Below are 16,874 nucleotides of genomic sequence, written 5' to 3'. Positions count from 1 at the left end.
GAAACATTCTGATGTAAAATGAACACAAAATATTTGAGATTCTATTTCAAGGTTATACAAAGAAGTAAATTTGTGATTGATCATGTGATTATTTGTACTTATTGTCCAGTGTTTACCACTGATCATCTTTGGATTATCAGAACTGACACAGACGTATGTGCTGTTGTCATTAAAGCAAAAAGAGTGTCAAACTAAAGTGCAAACGAAATACTAGGACCGTCTGAAATTCATGTTAATTTTTTTGTATTCAACTCTTAACTAAAATTGCTACGCTGATAATATGAAGCAGGTTAGAAGCATTTTCATTAGTGGTCTTTGACATTTGGACCTCACAGTATATGGAGAGTGTCAGTAATCGTGTATGATTATATATCAGTAAATGAATGGTTCGGATGCGGGTCAGGTGACCCTGTCTGGGGTTAGAAGGAGCAGTGATGGCTGATAATAGGCTGCAACTGCTAGACTCTAATTTATGTAAGGAAGTCTGGAGAGGGACTTCACCAGGTTTGCTTTAGGCATCAGGCATTTCAGCATATGCTACCCGACTTAATGACATTTCAAACTTAGTTTATTTAAAGAACCTTGATTGTCAGATTAGAATTATTTTAGAGATATTAGCGGCTTTGATAAACCTTTGTTTGTTTGTCTGCTATCTTTTGTTTTGCCGATTTCATTTTGACTTAAAAAACAAAAAAGCCTTTGCTGTCTGGGTACAGTAGCTGCTTTTGAACTGGATTCCACTACTCTCTACAGCCCTTTAGGAGAGTTCAAAATCCTGAGATCCAGCTATCCTAATAGCAAAAACACCCCTCTAAAGCAGAGGATGTGTCATAAGGGACTCTCAAAAAGAATTTTTCCCATTAGCATTCAAAAAGAACTGAAAGTGAGGAGGGAGAAGTGGGGAAAATGCTTTCAGCTTTTCAGATATTAAAGCAAATTATTACAGTTGAAAAAGTTTCAGTTACTTACATTTACATCATTTAAAGAAAACACCAAAGCAAACGAAATGTACTTTACTGACCCAATACTGTACTTTATACTTTCAGATTCAGCTGTAAGTGTGAGTTTCAGTGGCCTTTTCACTTCTAAAGCATCTCACGGTTTGCCGAAAAGCTCGGATTTCGATCCCTGAGAGAAATGAAAGTGTTACTTAGCAGCTTGAGCGGTTCCTGTGTGGAGCGCCAAATCGGAGCATCCCCCTGGCCTCGCTCTAACTGAAAGTGACAAAGCTCTTGGTAACGTTGGTTGGGAAAGCACATTTCTGTTTGGTAGTGTGCAGCGGGAGGACGCTGGGCTGGGGGTCAAGGGACAGACAGCGACCGAGCGAAGGAGAGACAGCATAAGACAGCAAAAAGAGAAAACCTTGTCGTGGCAATTCTGCCGGTTGCCTCAACATTCATCAAAAACAGTGGGCCATCAACTTCTACCTACTTTATTTTCTGAGTCACTGAGCCTCTACTGACGGAGTGAATTCTCCTGTCTTTGCTTTCTTTCCCTTTCTGGTTTCTGTCTCTTTATTTTTCTCAGTTTTGTCCTCTCTTTCTCTTTCCCACTCAGTTTTTCTAATGTTTGCACTCAACTATATCCACTGTCTACTGAGTGAGTGAATAACCTTCAGTGTAAGACCAGTCTCAGCATACACAGCCACGAGTGGATTCTTCAGCTGCTTTTACCCAGATTTTATATTTGACTTTACCAAATTAAACAAAGAAGTAAAAATCAATTGACATTATGAATATTATTTATTTATTTATTTATTTATTTTTTATTGTTTATAATAACATAATTTATTAGAATTTAATATTGAATAGTTTTAAAAATCTTTAATATTATTCAGTATTTTTTATTTGATTAATTTCATGTCATTTATTGACTTTTATGTCATTTATCTATTTAAAATTATGGGGCAAACTCTGTTACTTTAAAATGTGCTGAATAAATAATCTCTGACATGCCTTGATTGTCATTGTAATCTGCATAGGCAGTGTGCTTATTTATTTATTTATTTATTTATTTATCTGTTTTTTTTCTCCATCATTTTGGGGTCATAATGCACCATTTGAGACCCTCTGATATAAATTACACACACATACACACAATCTCATGTCTGAGACTCATTATGCAGGTTAGTCTAAATAAGTACGCACAGACACACACACACAGAGAGAGAGAGAGAGAGAGAGAGCATTTTCTTGGACTTGTGAAGCAGTGGCAGACATCAGGAACAAGAGGACATTTTCTCCTTCACTCACACACACACACACACACACACACACACACACACACACACATTGTGGTAGCCAGGGGCAATAATGAGGCAGATCTAACACCTGTGCTTTCTGTCCCCGTTCACATATTAATTTACACACACTCACACATCGGTTCATTCTCTCCTTGAGGTTTTTTTTTATACTGCTCCATCTCTTCTGTGGGCCTTTTTTCTTTTCCGGCTCGGAGTCAAAATGTCAAGCTAAGTAATGCTGATTACGTCAGTCTTCGTTAGTGTTTGTCCGACGAGAACTCTGTCGCCAATCTCAATGTTTTTATAGGGCTCTGGAAAAGCCGTCTGTGGGAGGCCCAGCTCCATTAAAACCTAGCGCTCCAGCTGAGAGAAGACCGTAAATATAAAAAATATCCAACTAATGACAGGAATCGGTAGAGAGGCCGTCTCACCCACCAGGTGCGTCTGCAGCATTTCTTTAGTCACGCGTCAAACTGTCACACATTTAAAGCCATATTGATTATTATAACACTAAAAAAAAACAGTTTAAAAGTCATCCCTGTCACTTTCTTTCATTTTGTTGAGGTTTTTTGCTTTTACTGAAATATAACTAAAAATTAACAGTGTAGCCAGCCACTTAAAATGACATTTATTTGTAAGTTTAGTTTATTTGTTTCAAATTGTACAGTACTTTGCATCAACCTCTGTTAAATTGTACTAAATAAATTACTTGACTCTGTGACTGTAAACTTCATAGGTCCGTCAATATTCTGAAATTTTTAATTTACACATTATTAAACTGCATTACACTTAAAGCCATACTGAATCTTTTTTTGTGCACTAATAATTTAGCCAGCCACCTGAACAGGACAGCTTACAGCCAAGCAGAAGCATCCGCTGAATGTTAGTAGTATCTCAAGACAAACTCAGCACCTACCTGCTTTACAGCAAACCAGTTAGAACTACTGGGCAAACATTACATCGCCTCATTAATATTCATGAGCCAGGCTGATAACGTTATAATGTGCATCTCAGATCGTTCCTACGCCCTTGGCTAAAGCGAAACCTCCATTCTTCCATCTCAGGCTTCTGTCAAAGAATAGGAACTGCAATGCAGCAGTTAAGCACATGTTTGTGGCACGGTTTCAGTTGGTGTCTCTTGATAAGAGCTCAGAGTTGTTCAATAGTTTTGAGGTGGATGAAAAAAAATCGGTGACTTGAGTGTCAGCCTTGACTTAAGTGGCTGGATAATTAAAATACTTCAAAGTTAATACTGTGCAAGCAAACCAGAGAGAGAGAATGATTTCCGTTATATAATTGCATTCTAGTGTGCTTTCAGATACCCTAGAAACGCCACAGCCAGCCAAAAGAGGGAAAGAGAGAAAGGAGCTAAGAGTATATAAAAACATCCATGCATAATGTATTCCTAATGTATTTTAATGCAGAACATGATAGACGCTTGCATCTTTTTGAATTAACTTATGCATTAGGATGTTCAAGAAGGTCACTAATATCTGCTTTTATGTCACCCAACCACTGCACACAAAATGCCCCCCGCACAACCGCTTCAGGACAGGCAGAACAATTATATGATTTTCTTATTCGCTAGGTGTGCGATAAAAGTGGGAGTGGGTTGACTTGCTCTGAGGTAAGCATGTCATTAAGGGTTGTTATAGGGCAGTGAGGGACACATTTCCTCCTTATTAACACTGAACTCAGGGTCTCTCTTCCAGTTTGCAGATTTGACTCGATATGAGTACTGTCACTACGCTCGATTCTCAATTACCCAGTTGGAAATGTACAAAGTATCTTCATGGAACATGATCTTTACGTAATATCCTAATGATTTTTGGCATAAAAGAACATACCCGTACAATGTATTTTTGGCTATTGCTACAAATATAGCCCAGCAACTTAAGACTGCTTTTGTGGTCCAGGGTCACTTTTTTTTATTTGTTTCAGACCCCATAGAAATTAGCTTGATTAGGCCAGTTTCTATCTTTTCTAAAAGCTTCAAAACTCCTGTTTTTTAATAATATTTAATATTTTATTTATTTAAAATGATCAGTTATCAATGAAGGGACACAACATATCTTGGTATCATAAGTTAATGCCCAATATAAGGTTTTTATTTTATTTATTTAAATCAATTACAGCTGATATTGTATAATTATTGTCTTATTTACTTTATTTTTACATTTTGAATATTTTTTTTTATATGTATCAACACTCTTAAGGATAATCTTTAGCAAGATAATTGAATTCACTTGTAGCATTAAAAATCATTATTTTTCTTTTAAATATATATTTATAAACATTTTGAAAAAAATGATAAGTTCACAGACATAACTTTAATGTAATTATCGGTATATAATATCAGTTTATCTCTTCACTATCTTATGGCCTGTAATTTAACAGACTAAAAGCCTTGGACTAAAAGACTATTTGGATTTGAAAGGGTTTTTAAGAACTTCTTTCTTGTCTAGTTTCTCTACAAACACATCTACCCATGTACCATTCTACATTGAGGCTAACATATTTGAAGCCAAACTTACTATTATTTGGCTTTATTCTTAACAAGTGGCCACCAGCTGTTGTCAAAACTAGCAAAATCTTTTTATCTTGGGACCAAAGTTTAGTGCTTTTACAAGTAAATACAAGTGACTTACAGACTGACTTGTCAACGGAAATGTGCCTCGGAGATCCCAAAAGCAGCGTACATGTGTTTGTATAGTGTAACTAAATTCAGAAGTCAAAGGGTGTGCTGGATATGAAAATAGATATACAAAAATAACAAGAAAACACTTCATGTGGGAAAAGTAACTGCAGAGAAACAGTCACAACTTTCATTTCCCAGATCAGGTTAAAAGGATTGAAGCTATTACTCCAAGAGACAGTCAAGCACCTCATACGCACTACTACAAAAGAAGCAGTCAGTTGAAAGGGGCAAAAGATCCAATTACTCCAGTACAACTGGTTCAGTGCTGTACAAGTGTGCTCTTTAAACTGCTATGTCCTGCTTGCATCGCCCCTTTCCTCATGGGTAATTGACACTCTCAGCATACAATGAATGTGGACAGAGAGGAAAAACAAACACAGATTCTGAGACGCTCAGACTGCTTTGACTACAGCTGAAAGTAGGAAATCACTCCGGTTCAAAAAGCCGGTTCAGCACAGTTTCCAACCGAGGGAGTTTTAAACACTTTGAGTATGTAACATCCCTAAATGCATCAGTATGATTACAGGGGTTTGGATTGAATAGCCTCTTAAGGAGAGCGAAGAATTTGGAGACTGTTACAAATGAGCATGTAGGCCGGCACAGTGCGGTGTGCGTTCATGTCTGAGTCAGTCTGGCCAAACTGATCTGGATGGGAAATTAGATTATTTCAGTTTGGATTACACTAGATATGTCAAAACACACTCTGACTGGAGTGGTTTTGGATCTGTGCTGCCATCCATGGTCCTGTAATCAGGGTTTAATCCATGAATAGCTCATTACCACGAGGTCAGCACAAAACAAAATCCCCAGTCAAACGAGGTTGTGACCCTAAACCTCGCTCCTCAGTGGATCACTGGGAACGATACGTATGTGTATGTTGAGAATGGACACTCATTAATGCCGTATGCATGAACACTACTTTTCCATACACTTCTTCTAGAACGTCCTTATCTGAAGGTTAACTTCTAAATTCCGAACAGATCTTATTTCTGAAGTTATTAAAAACAAGGAATTTAATTTGGGTTACCCACCAGCTTCTCATTTAAAATTCACACAGCATTTGCAAATGGTATACCGAATTGTACAAAGTGTGCAATAACTGTGTAATTTATAGACAATTATGGGACACTGGATAAGAAGATGTATAGGAGGCACACGTGGATCTGGAATCGGTGCTAAAGGGAGGGAATAAATGAGACACCGGGAAAGTCAACGGGAGGGTTAGGGTACATTTCTCTAAAATGCACTTCCGCATGTATCGGCAGATTTCATTTGACTTAATTGACATTCATAAGCCAGACGTTGCTGTTTTACTCTGAGTGGGATAAGGCTGTCTTCTGCTGTTTGCTCAGTAATTGAAATTTCCATTATGAGGTGTAAACATTTAGCAGCCACCAAGTGAATATTCATCAGCAGGAGCATTAGTGACACAAGATTCTGTCTGTGTGTATTTGTGCCAACCATGTACTGAATTTGCATTAAAGCAAGGGAATAGGGTACTTTGTATGCATATATGAATATATTAAGTTGCTGTTTGCTCAGTATGAGGTTGATTTGTTTTAAGTTCTTTGATCCAATCCCCATCTAATATTATAAGTAATAATCTTCCCTATTATTTATCATTATTTATATGTTTTTGTTTACAGGTGTTTAACACGTTATCTTAAATGTAGGTAATTACTTGACTTGACAATTAAAAAATTTACGTTAATGTGGTTTTAAATATGAATCAATAAAAATACAAAATACTAAGCTTTGTTGAGATGAACAAATATCAATGAATTACAAAAAAATTAATTAATTAAAATGCATGGCGTGTCAATTTTATTATATAAGATTCTGTTTTGTTTTAAATTGTACTAGTCGAATATGTGGACAGAATTACTAAAACTCAGTATCTTCCCTGTTTTCTTTCTTTCAGCCCCATCGCAAGTGAGTGAGGTGATAAAGGAGCGAGTTCAGCAGCACAGCATTCAGCTCTCCTGGCAGGAACCAGAGCAGCCCAACGGCGTCATCACCGAATATGAGATCAAGTACTATGAGAAAGTGAGTACACACCACCTGCTCCAGAGCATAAGCTATTAATGAATATATGTCTGTGTTTCAGAAAATGAAAGACAAAGCGAGACAATGACTGTGTCTACCTGTCTGTCAGCATCCCAATTCCCATGCAACCCATCCTATCCTGTATTTTTCTTTTTTTTTTTTCTTTTTCATGATTTGCATTCTCTGAGCATGAAGCTCGCAGTCAAATGCTCCGGTCTGAGTGGATCCTTCCCCTCTAATTGCTGTAATGAATGAGACACTCTTAAGATTTTAATTAGACTGAGGTCCTTCACCAATCCCACACAAACATACACAGGACCGTCTCTGTTTACCACAGCCACACTTGTACACGTCTAAGTCCACTTCAGACATGCACACACGAGAGCAGCACACATACGTCTGGTATTGTTCCTGAGCATCTGTTCAGTGAAAAACAACCCAAAGCCAATCCCTTGTAGGCACGCACACGCTGCAACTAAAACATTCATTGGAATTGTACTCCCAAGAAACATGAACACAAACACATACACACAATTAATTTCTTTCACCTCAGCTCCTTCTCTTGACAATCCCACTCCCATCCATTATAAAGCATTGCTTCATAGTGTCTACCTTCAGACTCATATATAGCTAGTCAGGCATTAGCAGAAAGGTCCAGTGTGTTTGATTCTGGTCTCTTAGGCAATGTGAAAGCAGAATTAGTCTCCTGAGCAGTGCTCTCTGGCTGTAGTCCATCCTGTTTGAAAATTAGAAGCAAGCTTGACTTCACTCCTAACAGCCTGTGGCATTCCATTTAAGGTTTTTTTTTCTGTTCTGAAGTCAATGAGAGATAATTTACAGATCAGTGGGAAAATGTTGTGGTTCAGCATTGGTGCAGATGCTTTTCTTATGTTGTAGCTGTGGTGTTCAAACAGGGGATGCAGGTTTGAATCAGTTGCGTGCACAGTATGAAATGCACATTTTCAAGTTATTATTATTATTATTTTTGTTGTTTGATTGTTTTCTCCTTTTAAGTCTCTTATGCTCACCAAGGCTGCATTTATCTGATCAAAAATATAACAAAACAGTGGTATTATAAAATATTGTTACAATTTATATACAATTAATATGTAATTTAAAAATGTGATTTATTCCTGCCATGGCAAAGCTGAATTGTCAGCAGTCATCACGGCAATCTTTAGTGTCACATGATTCTTCAGAAATTATGCTAATTTGGCACTCAAGTAACAAATTGAACTTTTCTGATCATTTGCTGTGTATAACAAATGTGATATATCAATGTGACTATATTGCAATTATCTCTTTATCTCACAATGAATAATTTTTTTCTGTTTTATTGCAACCTTTTTTCTGTAATAGCCACTCTGCATCTTACAATTTCCAGTTTATTTCTCTTAGTTCGTGTCTTTACACCTCACGATTGATTTCTTATTCTTAACATTATCTGAAAATAACTGAATTCATTATCTAATTTCAAACATTTACAAAAGTTGTGGTAGTAGATCCAGTTCAAGCTGCTTTCTTTTTTGTTCCAGTGCACAATATTTATAAAAAAATAAAATAAAATAATATAAAAAATCTACTAAAAATAGGACAGACATTTTCAGCCATCTTTTGCATTCAATTGTGACACACTAGTCTTAATCTCGCCTACTATATACAGTAGGATGGATAGCATGCACATTGGTATCAGCCATAAACTCTGTGTTGGTGTGCATGTGTTTGTGTTTCCTCAAGCTCTCTTTGACGTTCCAATTGTAAATGAAGCACCAGTTCCTTGTGAACAGCTTGCTTCTGGTTACCTAGGTTACGGATGAAATAGTGTGATATTGCCTCTGCTTGAACTCTTTGCGTGTGAAAAAGGCCAAATGCTGCAGTATTAGCTGCCAAACACTTCAGCGTAACAACCCCTCTCTGTAAAGAATTTGTGCAATTTGTGCTTTTGATACCCTGTGACACAATTGTTACTCTGTTTTCTTTTCTTTTTTTGAACCTGAAGGACCAGAAGGATCGCATTTACTCCACCGTGAAGTCAAAGTCTACTTCAGCCACAGTCAATAATCTGAAGCCAAGCACAGCGTACATCTTTCAGATCCGAGCATTCACCGCCGCAGGATATGGCACCTTCGGTCCCAGAGTAGAGGTCACCACCAAGGAAGAATCCACTGGATCTGGTGAGCTAATCAGTATGTGAAACAGCTATTTTAAGGATTTTTTAAAATCTATTTTTTGTTAATTGGCCCACTAATTTATCTCCAGTTTAGCAAGGTTTTTCATTATGATCTATCCAATTACACTTAAAGGCAAGGTCCAGTTTCTTCCAGATAAAATCTCTGACCCAAACTCTACCTAAGACTTTTTTGATAAGATGTTCCGTTTCGGTTCCCTCTGCAGTTTGTCAATGAGCGCAGTATTTTCAATTCAGAGAAACAAACCTAATGAGAAACAGTCTAACCTGAATGTGTCATTGTTTCAAATGCAGGCCACTGTATTACCATCTGGGACTATTAAGCCAAATTTCAGAAACAGTAGAACTGTGCACTCAGCGAGACCCTAAAATAGAGTCAGCCCCTCCCTGCAGCAGAGAGAGGATAAAAAGGGGGTTACAACCGTTCATGCTTTTTCAGTGGAGCTCTGCTTTAAGCTTTTCTGCTGTCTGCTTTTGCCAAATAGTTAATTAGAGATGCACAAATATAACAATGCTAAATGATTATAGTAAGGAAATAATTATATTCATGTTATCATATATGGCTGATTTTAAAACATTTTATTTTGTATAAATGAATTAAAAAAGAACACTAAAATCCACAAAGCACAACACATGACATGCGGGGAAAAAAGTCAAAAATCATGAATTAAGAATGTGTTCCTGTGATTTATTTATTAGTCTAGGTAAACTGTAAACTGGCACGCTATTCATTCACATAAATTATGTTATTATTCACTGGATTTAATTAAATTGTGGCCATCATTTAATTGAATTAAAACAAAGGGAGGAATTAGTACAAAGTGTTCACAATTAAGCTAAAACAAGACTGAATGAAAAAGTCTTGAGAAGAAATTCTGAATTAAAGAAATATATTTTCTATCTAATAATCTTTTACTTCAACAAGTGAATGTATGCATCCCAACTTAATTGTACAGTATGGATATTAATTTTGACATTTGCTAAATATTCCATTCAATAGTTATTTTATTTTATTATTAAATTGTTAGTGTAGTTACAACCTGAGTCTTAGATGACAGAATAGGTAACCCAAATGAAAGAGCATGGAATATTAATACAAAATGATACATTTATAAAAATCTTGAATATTGGCTGTGGACAACTTCATGGTATCAATATATTGTGAATATATTGTTTTTTAATTGCAGCTACAGTTATATCGAGTGAGCAGAATCCAGTCATCATCATCGCTGTGGTGGCGGTAGCCGGTACCATCATCCTGGTCTTCATGGTGTTTGGTTTCATCATAGGGAGAAGGTACGCTCTCGCGGCCCCCATTGACTCTCCACTACTGTGAGTCTCATATGCTCTCTCAGTTTGCCTTTCTGTCCCTCAAAGGCCACCATATCTGTGGAGTTCACACCCTTGCCCACTTGCGTGTGATCACACCCACCCACCATCATGTCATACACTGTGGGAATGTGACCTCTGATACATTTTCCCCCTCACAAGCTCATGCTGCTAGCATACACCCAGAATGGGATTCACAACTGCTGATCCTTCCTCTCAATATCACCTTTTTTACCTGTTTTTCATGATTGAACCAAGAACGCCAGTGTTTTGCCTTCTGAAGACTTCACTCATGATGTTTGTCATATAACTGGAATAAGCTAATTCTCATGAATCCTTCCCGAACACGTATTACTGTCCTGCATGTCCATCAACACTGAATGCTCTGAATGCTTTGGTGTTCCATATCAGTTCAATTCATTATGGAGTTATTTCCAATCAACTGGCAAGATCATTTCCAGATTGCAGATCATTTACTAATTCTTGATGTTTGTTCTTCCTATATCTGTTAATTAAAGCCATTCTGAAAGACAATTTGCCAACACAAACACACACACACACAAATGAATCTAATTGATTAATTTATATCCAAGCTCATTCCTTGGAACAGAACGGAACAGGAATTCCATGCATTTCTGTTTCGTGTCAAGAAAAACATTCTCATTAACATTTACGATTTCACCATTTCTTCAGGTTGTGCTAAGATGTGTTGCCCTCTATAGTCCTACTATGTTTGAAATCGCACATCTGGTCACTGCAGGTCTTTGACTAGTTTCGTTTTGTTCCCTTTGTAGACACTGTGGCTACAGTAAGGCCGATCAGGAAGGGGACGAGGAACTTTACTTTCAATGTGAGTGCTAGCTTTCATCTGCTCATTATACACACGCTCATCAGTGGTGCTCAGCCGCGCTCCTGGAAACCGTCCTGCAGAGTTTAGTTCCAACTCTAATCAAACACCTGAACCAACTTATCAAGGTCTTCAGGCTCACGCTTGAAAATTACAGGCAGGTGTTTTAAAGCAGGACTGGAACTAAACTTAACAGGAGGGGAGGAGCTGGACTGAGCCATGCTGTACATCACTGATCATCTTCTGGTAAACCATTACAGCTGTGCCTTCTTATGAAATGTCTAGAACCTTTCCTTGAAATCCTCATATACAGAGTTCATTTTAGGTTAATGCTTTCAGCTAGCGATAAGAGTAGGGATGCACCAACATTGACATTAAATAATTATTTTCATGTTATGCTCGGTAATTGAGAAATGGCCTGTTGTTAATAGGGCTGAAATGATTAGTTGACATTAGGGACAACGTTGACAATAAAAAATTGTCTACAAATATTTATCTCATATGAGCTAATGTAAGAGACTGCAATAATGCAGTTTGACCAGTGTGGCGCTGTAGCAAAAGACTGCGATTCAGCTCTCCGAATGCAATTCAAGAGAAGACACAGTGGCAATGCTTCAGTGCAAACGCAGCCAAACCTGAGGCTGCTGACCAGTATTTGGATGAATATGTAAATATATACTGTGCACTTTCCTCTCAATAACAAAATAAACACATCAAAAACTGACAGCGGTGAGAAAGCAGCAGTTTAAAACACATCTGAGTAGTGATGTGGATGTTTGCATGAGCTCTGCAGTTCAGTACCCCAGTAAGTCCATTCACAAAATTCATGACAGCATTCATTGGCCAAGGCCCATCCATGAGGCCATTTGACCGACATGTCAAACAACCAATCAGTTTTTTAGTTCATCATCAAGTTTCGATGCGTGCAAATGTCACCACAATAACACACAGGTGTGCAAAACTCTCTGACATATTTTAAAGATTCTATTCCGCAAACTTTAAATATTTTACATACCTTTGAAAAGCCAGCGTTTAGTTGATCCTCATAAGCGCTCATCGTCACAGTTGTAAACACGATAGTTTCCTTCTTTCCTGGTGCCATGGTATCTTTGTTTCCAGGCGGAGCATTAAAGAGAACGACACACACATCTCACGGAAATCCTGTAGAATTCAACCAATCTAATGATGACTTCGACACTCCTGAAGCGTTTCCACTTTTGTGTCCCATATGCATTAAACGTTTAGCCAACAATCCGTGGGTGTGACGTCTGAGGCTGAGACTAGATGGACTGCTATTAAAGAGATGAGAAAGAGAATCCATTACACATTTTTCCCCCCTTAAAACCAGTGTTAACATTTTGTCTAGGCCCACCAATAACTGTATGGTCCTACTGTTGATGCTCTGAACTGTTACATAATCACTAGAATACATGTCTAGCATCGCCTATGGCGTAAAGCTAGGCCATAATCCTACAGAAACATTCCCCCTCAACTCCAGATCTTCATCTAAAGAGAGCTTTCAGAGATGTCAGCATTAAGAGATTCCTCTAGGTGGTTGCCTTCTCTTAAATTCTGAACCCCTGCGCCCAGGCCTCTCGGCCAGTAAGATGTTTTCTCTCAGCAGTCCCTAATGAAGCCCCTGGAGATAGCGCTGGCGACTGCCTCTTTAGACTTGCTCTGCTAATGATCAGTGCTGTAGGCAAACTGCTGATTTGGAAACAAAGGTTCAAGGTGGCACAGCTTGCTTGTACAGGGGCAGCTCAACCTTACTAACGTTCTTGCCCACACGCTAAGGCTTACAGCTTGCCATATTCTCGCCGCTGGGCAGCCTTGCCAAAAACAGCACCAGACGCTACAGACAGCATCTGCTTATAAAAAGAACCTGCTCAGCAATGCAAAAGCACAATATGCTGGCTGGTTTTACAAAAGGCAGATAAGGCATGCACCATACTCGTGTGCCAAATTTGTTGCTCGTGTTGTGCTGGCAACAGTTTTACTGACAGCTTAGATGGACGAAGCAATTACAGCAGGCAAGAAGAAGGGAAATGACTGGAGCACAATGCTGTCCGATTGCTTATGTCAACGTGTAGGCCGACACAACCGTGAAGGAGCTGGGGGATATTAGGAGAAAGTGCTCTCCCTGTTCCTCGGCATTGTTTTTGTTACAAATTAGTTTATTTAATTACTCGTTAGCAACAGTCCATTTTAGTTGTTTTCATCCCAGCGTGATGTAGCTTATTAGTTTTTGCATCTCATTAAATGGAGCTTAATGTTGAAGTTGACAGGTAGCAATGTAATTATAGGATTTGATTAGATACAAAAAATTGGGCGAACACATTAATTGGGCCTAAAGTGTTACATATGTATAAAAGAAAGTTAAATATTGCTAACTGGGCTTTTTTAATATATTAATATAATTAGTGTTTTATCCATAATTTTAATAAATTAGTTATTAACATTGTTAATTTATTATGAACAATAAAATTCATACTTATTACTAATTATTAACAATTAACAATACAATGACTAATTTAGGTATTACTATGAATGATTAATCAGTGTTATTTTTATTCATAATAACAATTATTAAAACTATAATAGAAATAATTCATACTTTTAATAATAATACTATAATTTTTGAATGTTGTTGATTTAAATATTATATATATTTTTTATTATTAATAATAATAATCGTTTTTACAATGAATAATTAATTCCATCAACGCCCTTTTAAAATAATTTATAATAACATTGATAACTATTAACAATATTGATGATGATGATAATAATAATAATAATAATGTAATTGTTAAATGTTGATAATGTTAAATAAATAATAATAATAATAAATATTTACATGTAATATTTAACATTATCAACATTTAACAAATACATTTCTATTAATATTAATAATAATAATAATAATAATTTTATTAATAATAATTAATTCCTTGGAAGACATTAAAAAAACAATAAATCGTAATATTGATAACTGTTAATGTATTAATGTTAAGAAGAAGAGGAAGAATAGAATAGTCTAATTTTGTTTGTTTCATGGTCATATGCAGTGAAATGTTCAGTAATAGTTCAGTCTTGTGAAACCCATTATCCAGTGAGTGACAGCTACGAATGTTGCTGCCATGTTGTACGGCTAATACACCGTCGGCTCCATTGTGAGAAGGTTAACAAGAAAATGTAATAGTGCTTTCATGAAATATGTGGGAAAAAATAAAAGCATAGGTTTTATTGTTTGATGAAAGAGACCTTTTGACATGCTATCTTCCATCACAGTGTGCTGTTTAGCCCACAGCCCCGCGCCTCTACCCTCCAGTAATCGCATCATTCCATCAAGGGCTCTGTGTGAGTGTGGCATGCATATTTAATCGTAACAGTAATCCTCTTACCCTTCTACAGTTAAATTTCCAGGCACCAAAACCTACATTGACCCTGAAACCTACGAAGACCCAAACAGGGCTGTCCATCAGTTCGCAAAGGAGCTGGATGCCTCTTGCATTAAGATTGAGAGGGTTATCGGCGCAGGTGAGCTCTTCCCTTGTCTTCTCCGCTGCCTCGCTTTAGTCACACACCTCTCTCATTTATCACAATGACAACCAAATATTTACACTCTTGATAGCGGCCAGAGCATCTCTCCAACCCCTTGTTATTGATAGCGCTGCTGTAGGATTGGTTTATAATTAATATGTCTTCTCCTAAGGCCAGGATAGTCATAAATACATCGCCATTGATGAATTGCTGCCGCATCTCTTTGAGATACAAACCGTATAAGTGTGTTAGCGTGTCCTCTATATAGCATATCCAATTATCTGCACTCCCCTGTGTACTGATGCATGGCATCATATAATGCTGAATCCTGCTGTTAGTGTGACTGATATGTATTAAGCTGCATAGGTTTAGATAACGGTGTCAAACGTGGCCTGGATCCCTAGAACTCAGCTTGTGGGTGGTTGTGTGCTTCACAGGAGAGTTTGGAGAGGTGTGCAGCGGACGACTGAAGCTGCCCGGAAAGAGGGATGTGCCGGTGGCCATAAAAACACTGAAAGTAGGCTACACTGAAAAACAAAGGCGGGACTTCCTGTGCGAGGCCAGCATAATGGGCCAGTTTGATCACCCGAATGTGGTCCATCTAGAGGGTGTCGTCACCAGAGGTGGGCAAGTCCGATGAACATGACATGACATGACATGATTTAAATCTGTTAGTATGACTTGGCAAAAACCAGACTGGTCCGATTTCAATCAGACTAAAGTGTTTACGTGACATTTAACCAAGACAAATCACTGTTTCAGTCCGACCGATACTGAACTTTTAAAGCGTGCTATAAATCTTCTAAGCTAAGGAGAGTTATGACTTACCGTAAGCTCAGTTGTGAAGTCATATTGTTATGATTTGATCTTGTAATTGGGATAATATTATTTGTGGCTCAGGGTTGTTTATTATTATTTTTGGAGAGCGTACACTATGAAATGCCCGGCCGACAGACTAAAGAGATTCCAGTGTTGTAGAATTATCTGTGAATTGTTTCTCATTACTGCTTTCATACAGTGTGTGTTGGCCACGCTTCACTTTAATGGAGTCTGTTCTTTGCTCTTTCAGGAAAACCAGTCATGATAGTAATTGAATACATGGAAAATGGCTCATTAGATGCATTCCTCAGGGTATGTATAAACCACCCTACACTGTAAAAAAAAACTGTTAATTTACGGAATTTTACTGTTTTATTTTACAGTTTTTTTCACGTAATTTTGAAATACAGTTTAAAATTGTAAAATTACAGAAAAAGACTGTAAATGTACATATCCCATGTAAAATGAAAAACATGTAAATGTGCATAATGGCCCAAAAATATTTTTTGATGATTTTTTCCACATAACACACCAAAATCAGTGTGCTATATATATTTGTATTTGTGTGTGTGACATTAATAATATAATTTCATATTTATTAGAAAATATATATAACAGCTGTACAAAGGTTCACTGAGCTTATCAGGAGGTACTGTATTTAGTACTATTTACTGTAATAAAGCATGTCTTAATGAAGACATTTCTTTATAAATAAACAGATCAGCACATTTATATGTAGCCGAAGGTCTATTTTTTATTTAATCTTTATAAAAAAATAAATAAAAAAAAAGGACATTGCAACGCTGGATTGTCGCGTTTTTAACACAAAGGAACCAAACTGTCCCTGTTGAAATGTAAATATACGTCTGTGGTGTGAGATGTTTCCAAATTGATTGCAAAAGTATGGATCCTGGCAAAAGGCAGTGCAGGCATGTCATCACACTCTCAAATTACGCCTTGAATTTCCATTATTTGTCTCAAGCCAACACAGGTTTTTCTTTTGTCAGCTTATTCTAAGCAGAGTCTCAATAACTCGTTAACCTAGGATTTGTCATCTTCTTAACGTGTTTTCATAGTTTATGAAACTTATAGTTATACAACTCATAGTTGTTGAAAACTTACTTCCCAAAGGAATCAATTCGATCAAAGAATCGTATTTCCA

At 37.2% G+C, this 16,874-nt stretch overlaps 1 protein-coding gene across 4 annotated transcripts in view; it reads left to right on the top strand.

Moving 5' to 3' along the window:
- The window catches only part of LOC127938759 (ephrin type-A receptor 7), a 79,353-nt gene that overhangs the window by 46,017 nt on the left and 16,462 nt on the right, over positions 1-16,874 (top strand). The window contains exons 6-12 of one of the 4 annotated variants that reach the window (XM_052535608.1): positions 6,862-6,986; positions 8,986-9,160; positions 10,362-10,470; positions 11,298-11,353; positions 14,777-14,890; positions 15,331-15,516; positions 15,963-16,024. In XM_052535608.1, the coding sequence (XP_052391568.1) occupies positions 6,862-6,986; positions 8,986-9,160; positions 10,362-10,470; positions 11,298-11,353; positions 14,777-14,890; positions 15,331-15,516; positions 15,963-16,024 (827 nt within the window). Of the gene's footprint in view, positions 1-6,861; positions 6,987-8,985; positions 9,173-10,361; positions 10,471-11,297; positions 11,354-14,764; positions 14,891-15,330; positions 15,517-15,962; positions 16,025-16,874 lie in introns of all 4 variants that reach the window. The other 3 variants (XM_052535606.1, XM_052535607.1, XM_052535605.1) reach the window with 3 other exon arrangements.

Source organism: Carassius gibelio, chromosome A20 (genome assembly GCF_023724105.1).
Source record: "Carassius gibelio isolate Cgi1373 ecotype wild population from Czech Republic chromosome A20, carGib1.2-hapl.c, whole genome shotgun sequence".
Lineage (NCBI taxonomy): Eukaryota > Metazoa > Chordata > Actinopteri > Cypriniformes > Cyprinidae > Carassius > Carassius gibelio.
This window is presented reverse-complemented; position numbering and strand designations above follow the sequence as displayed.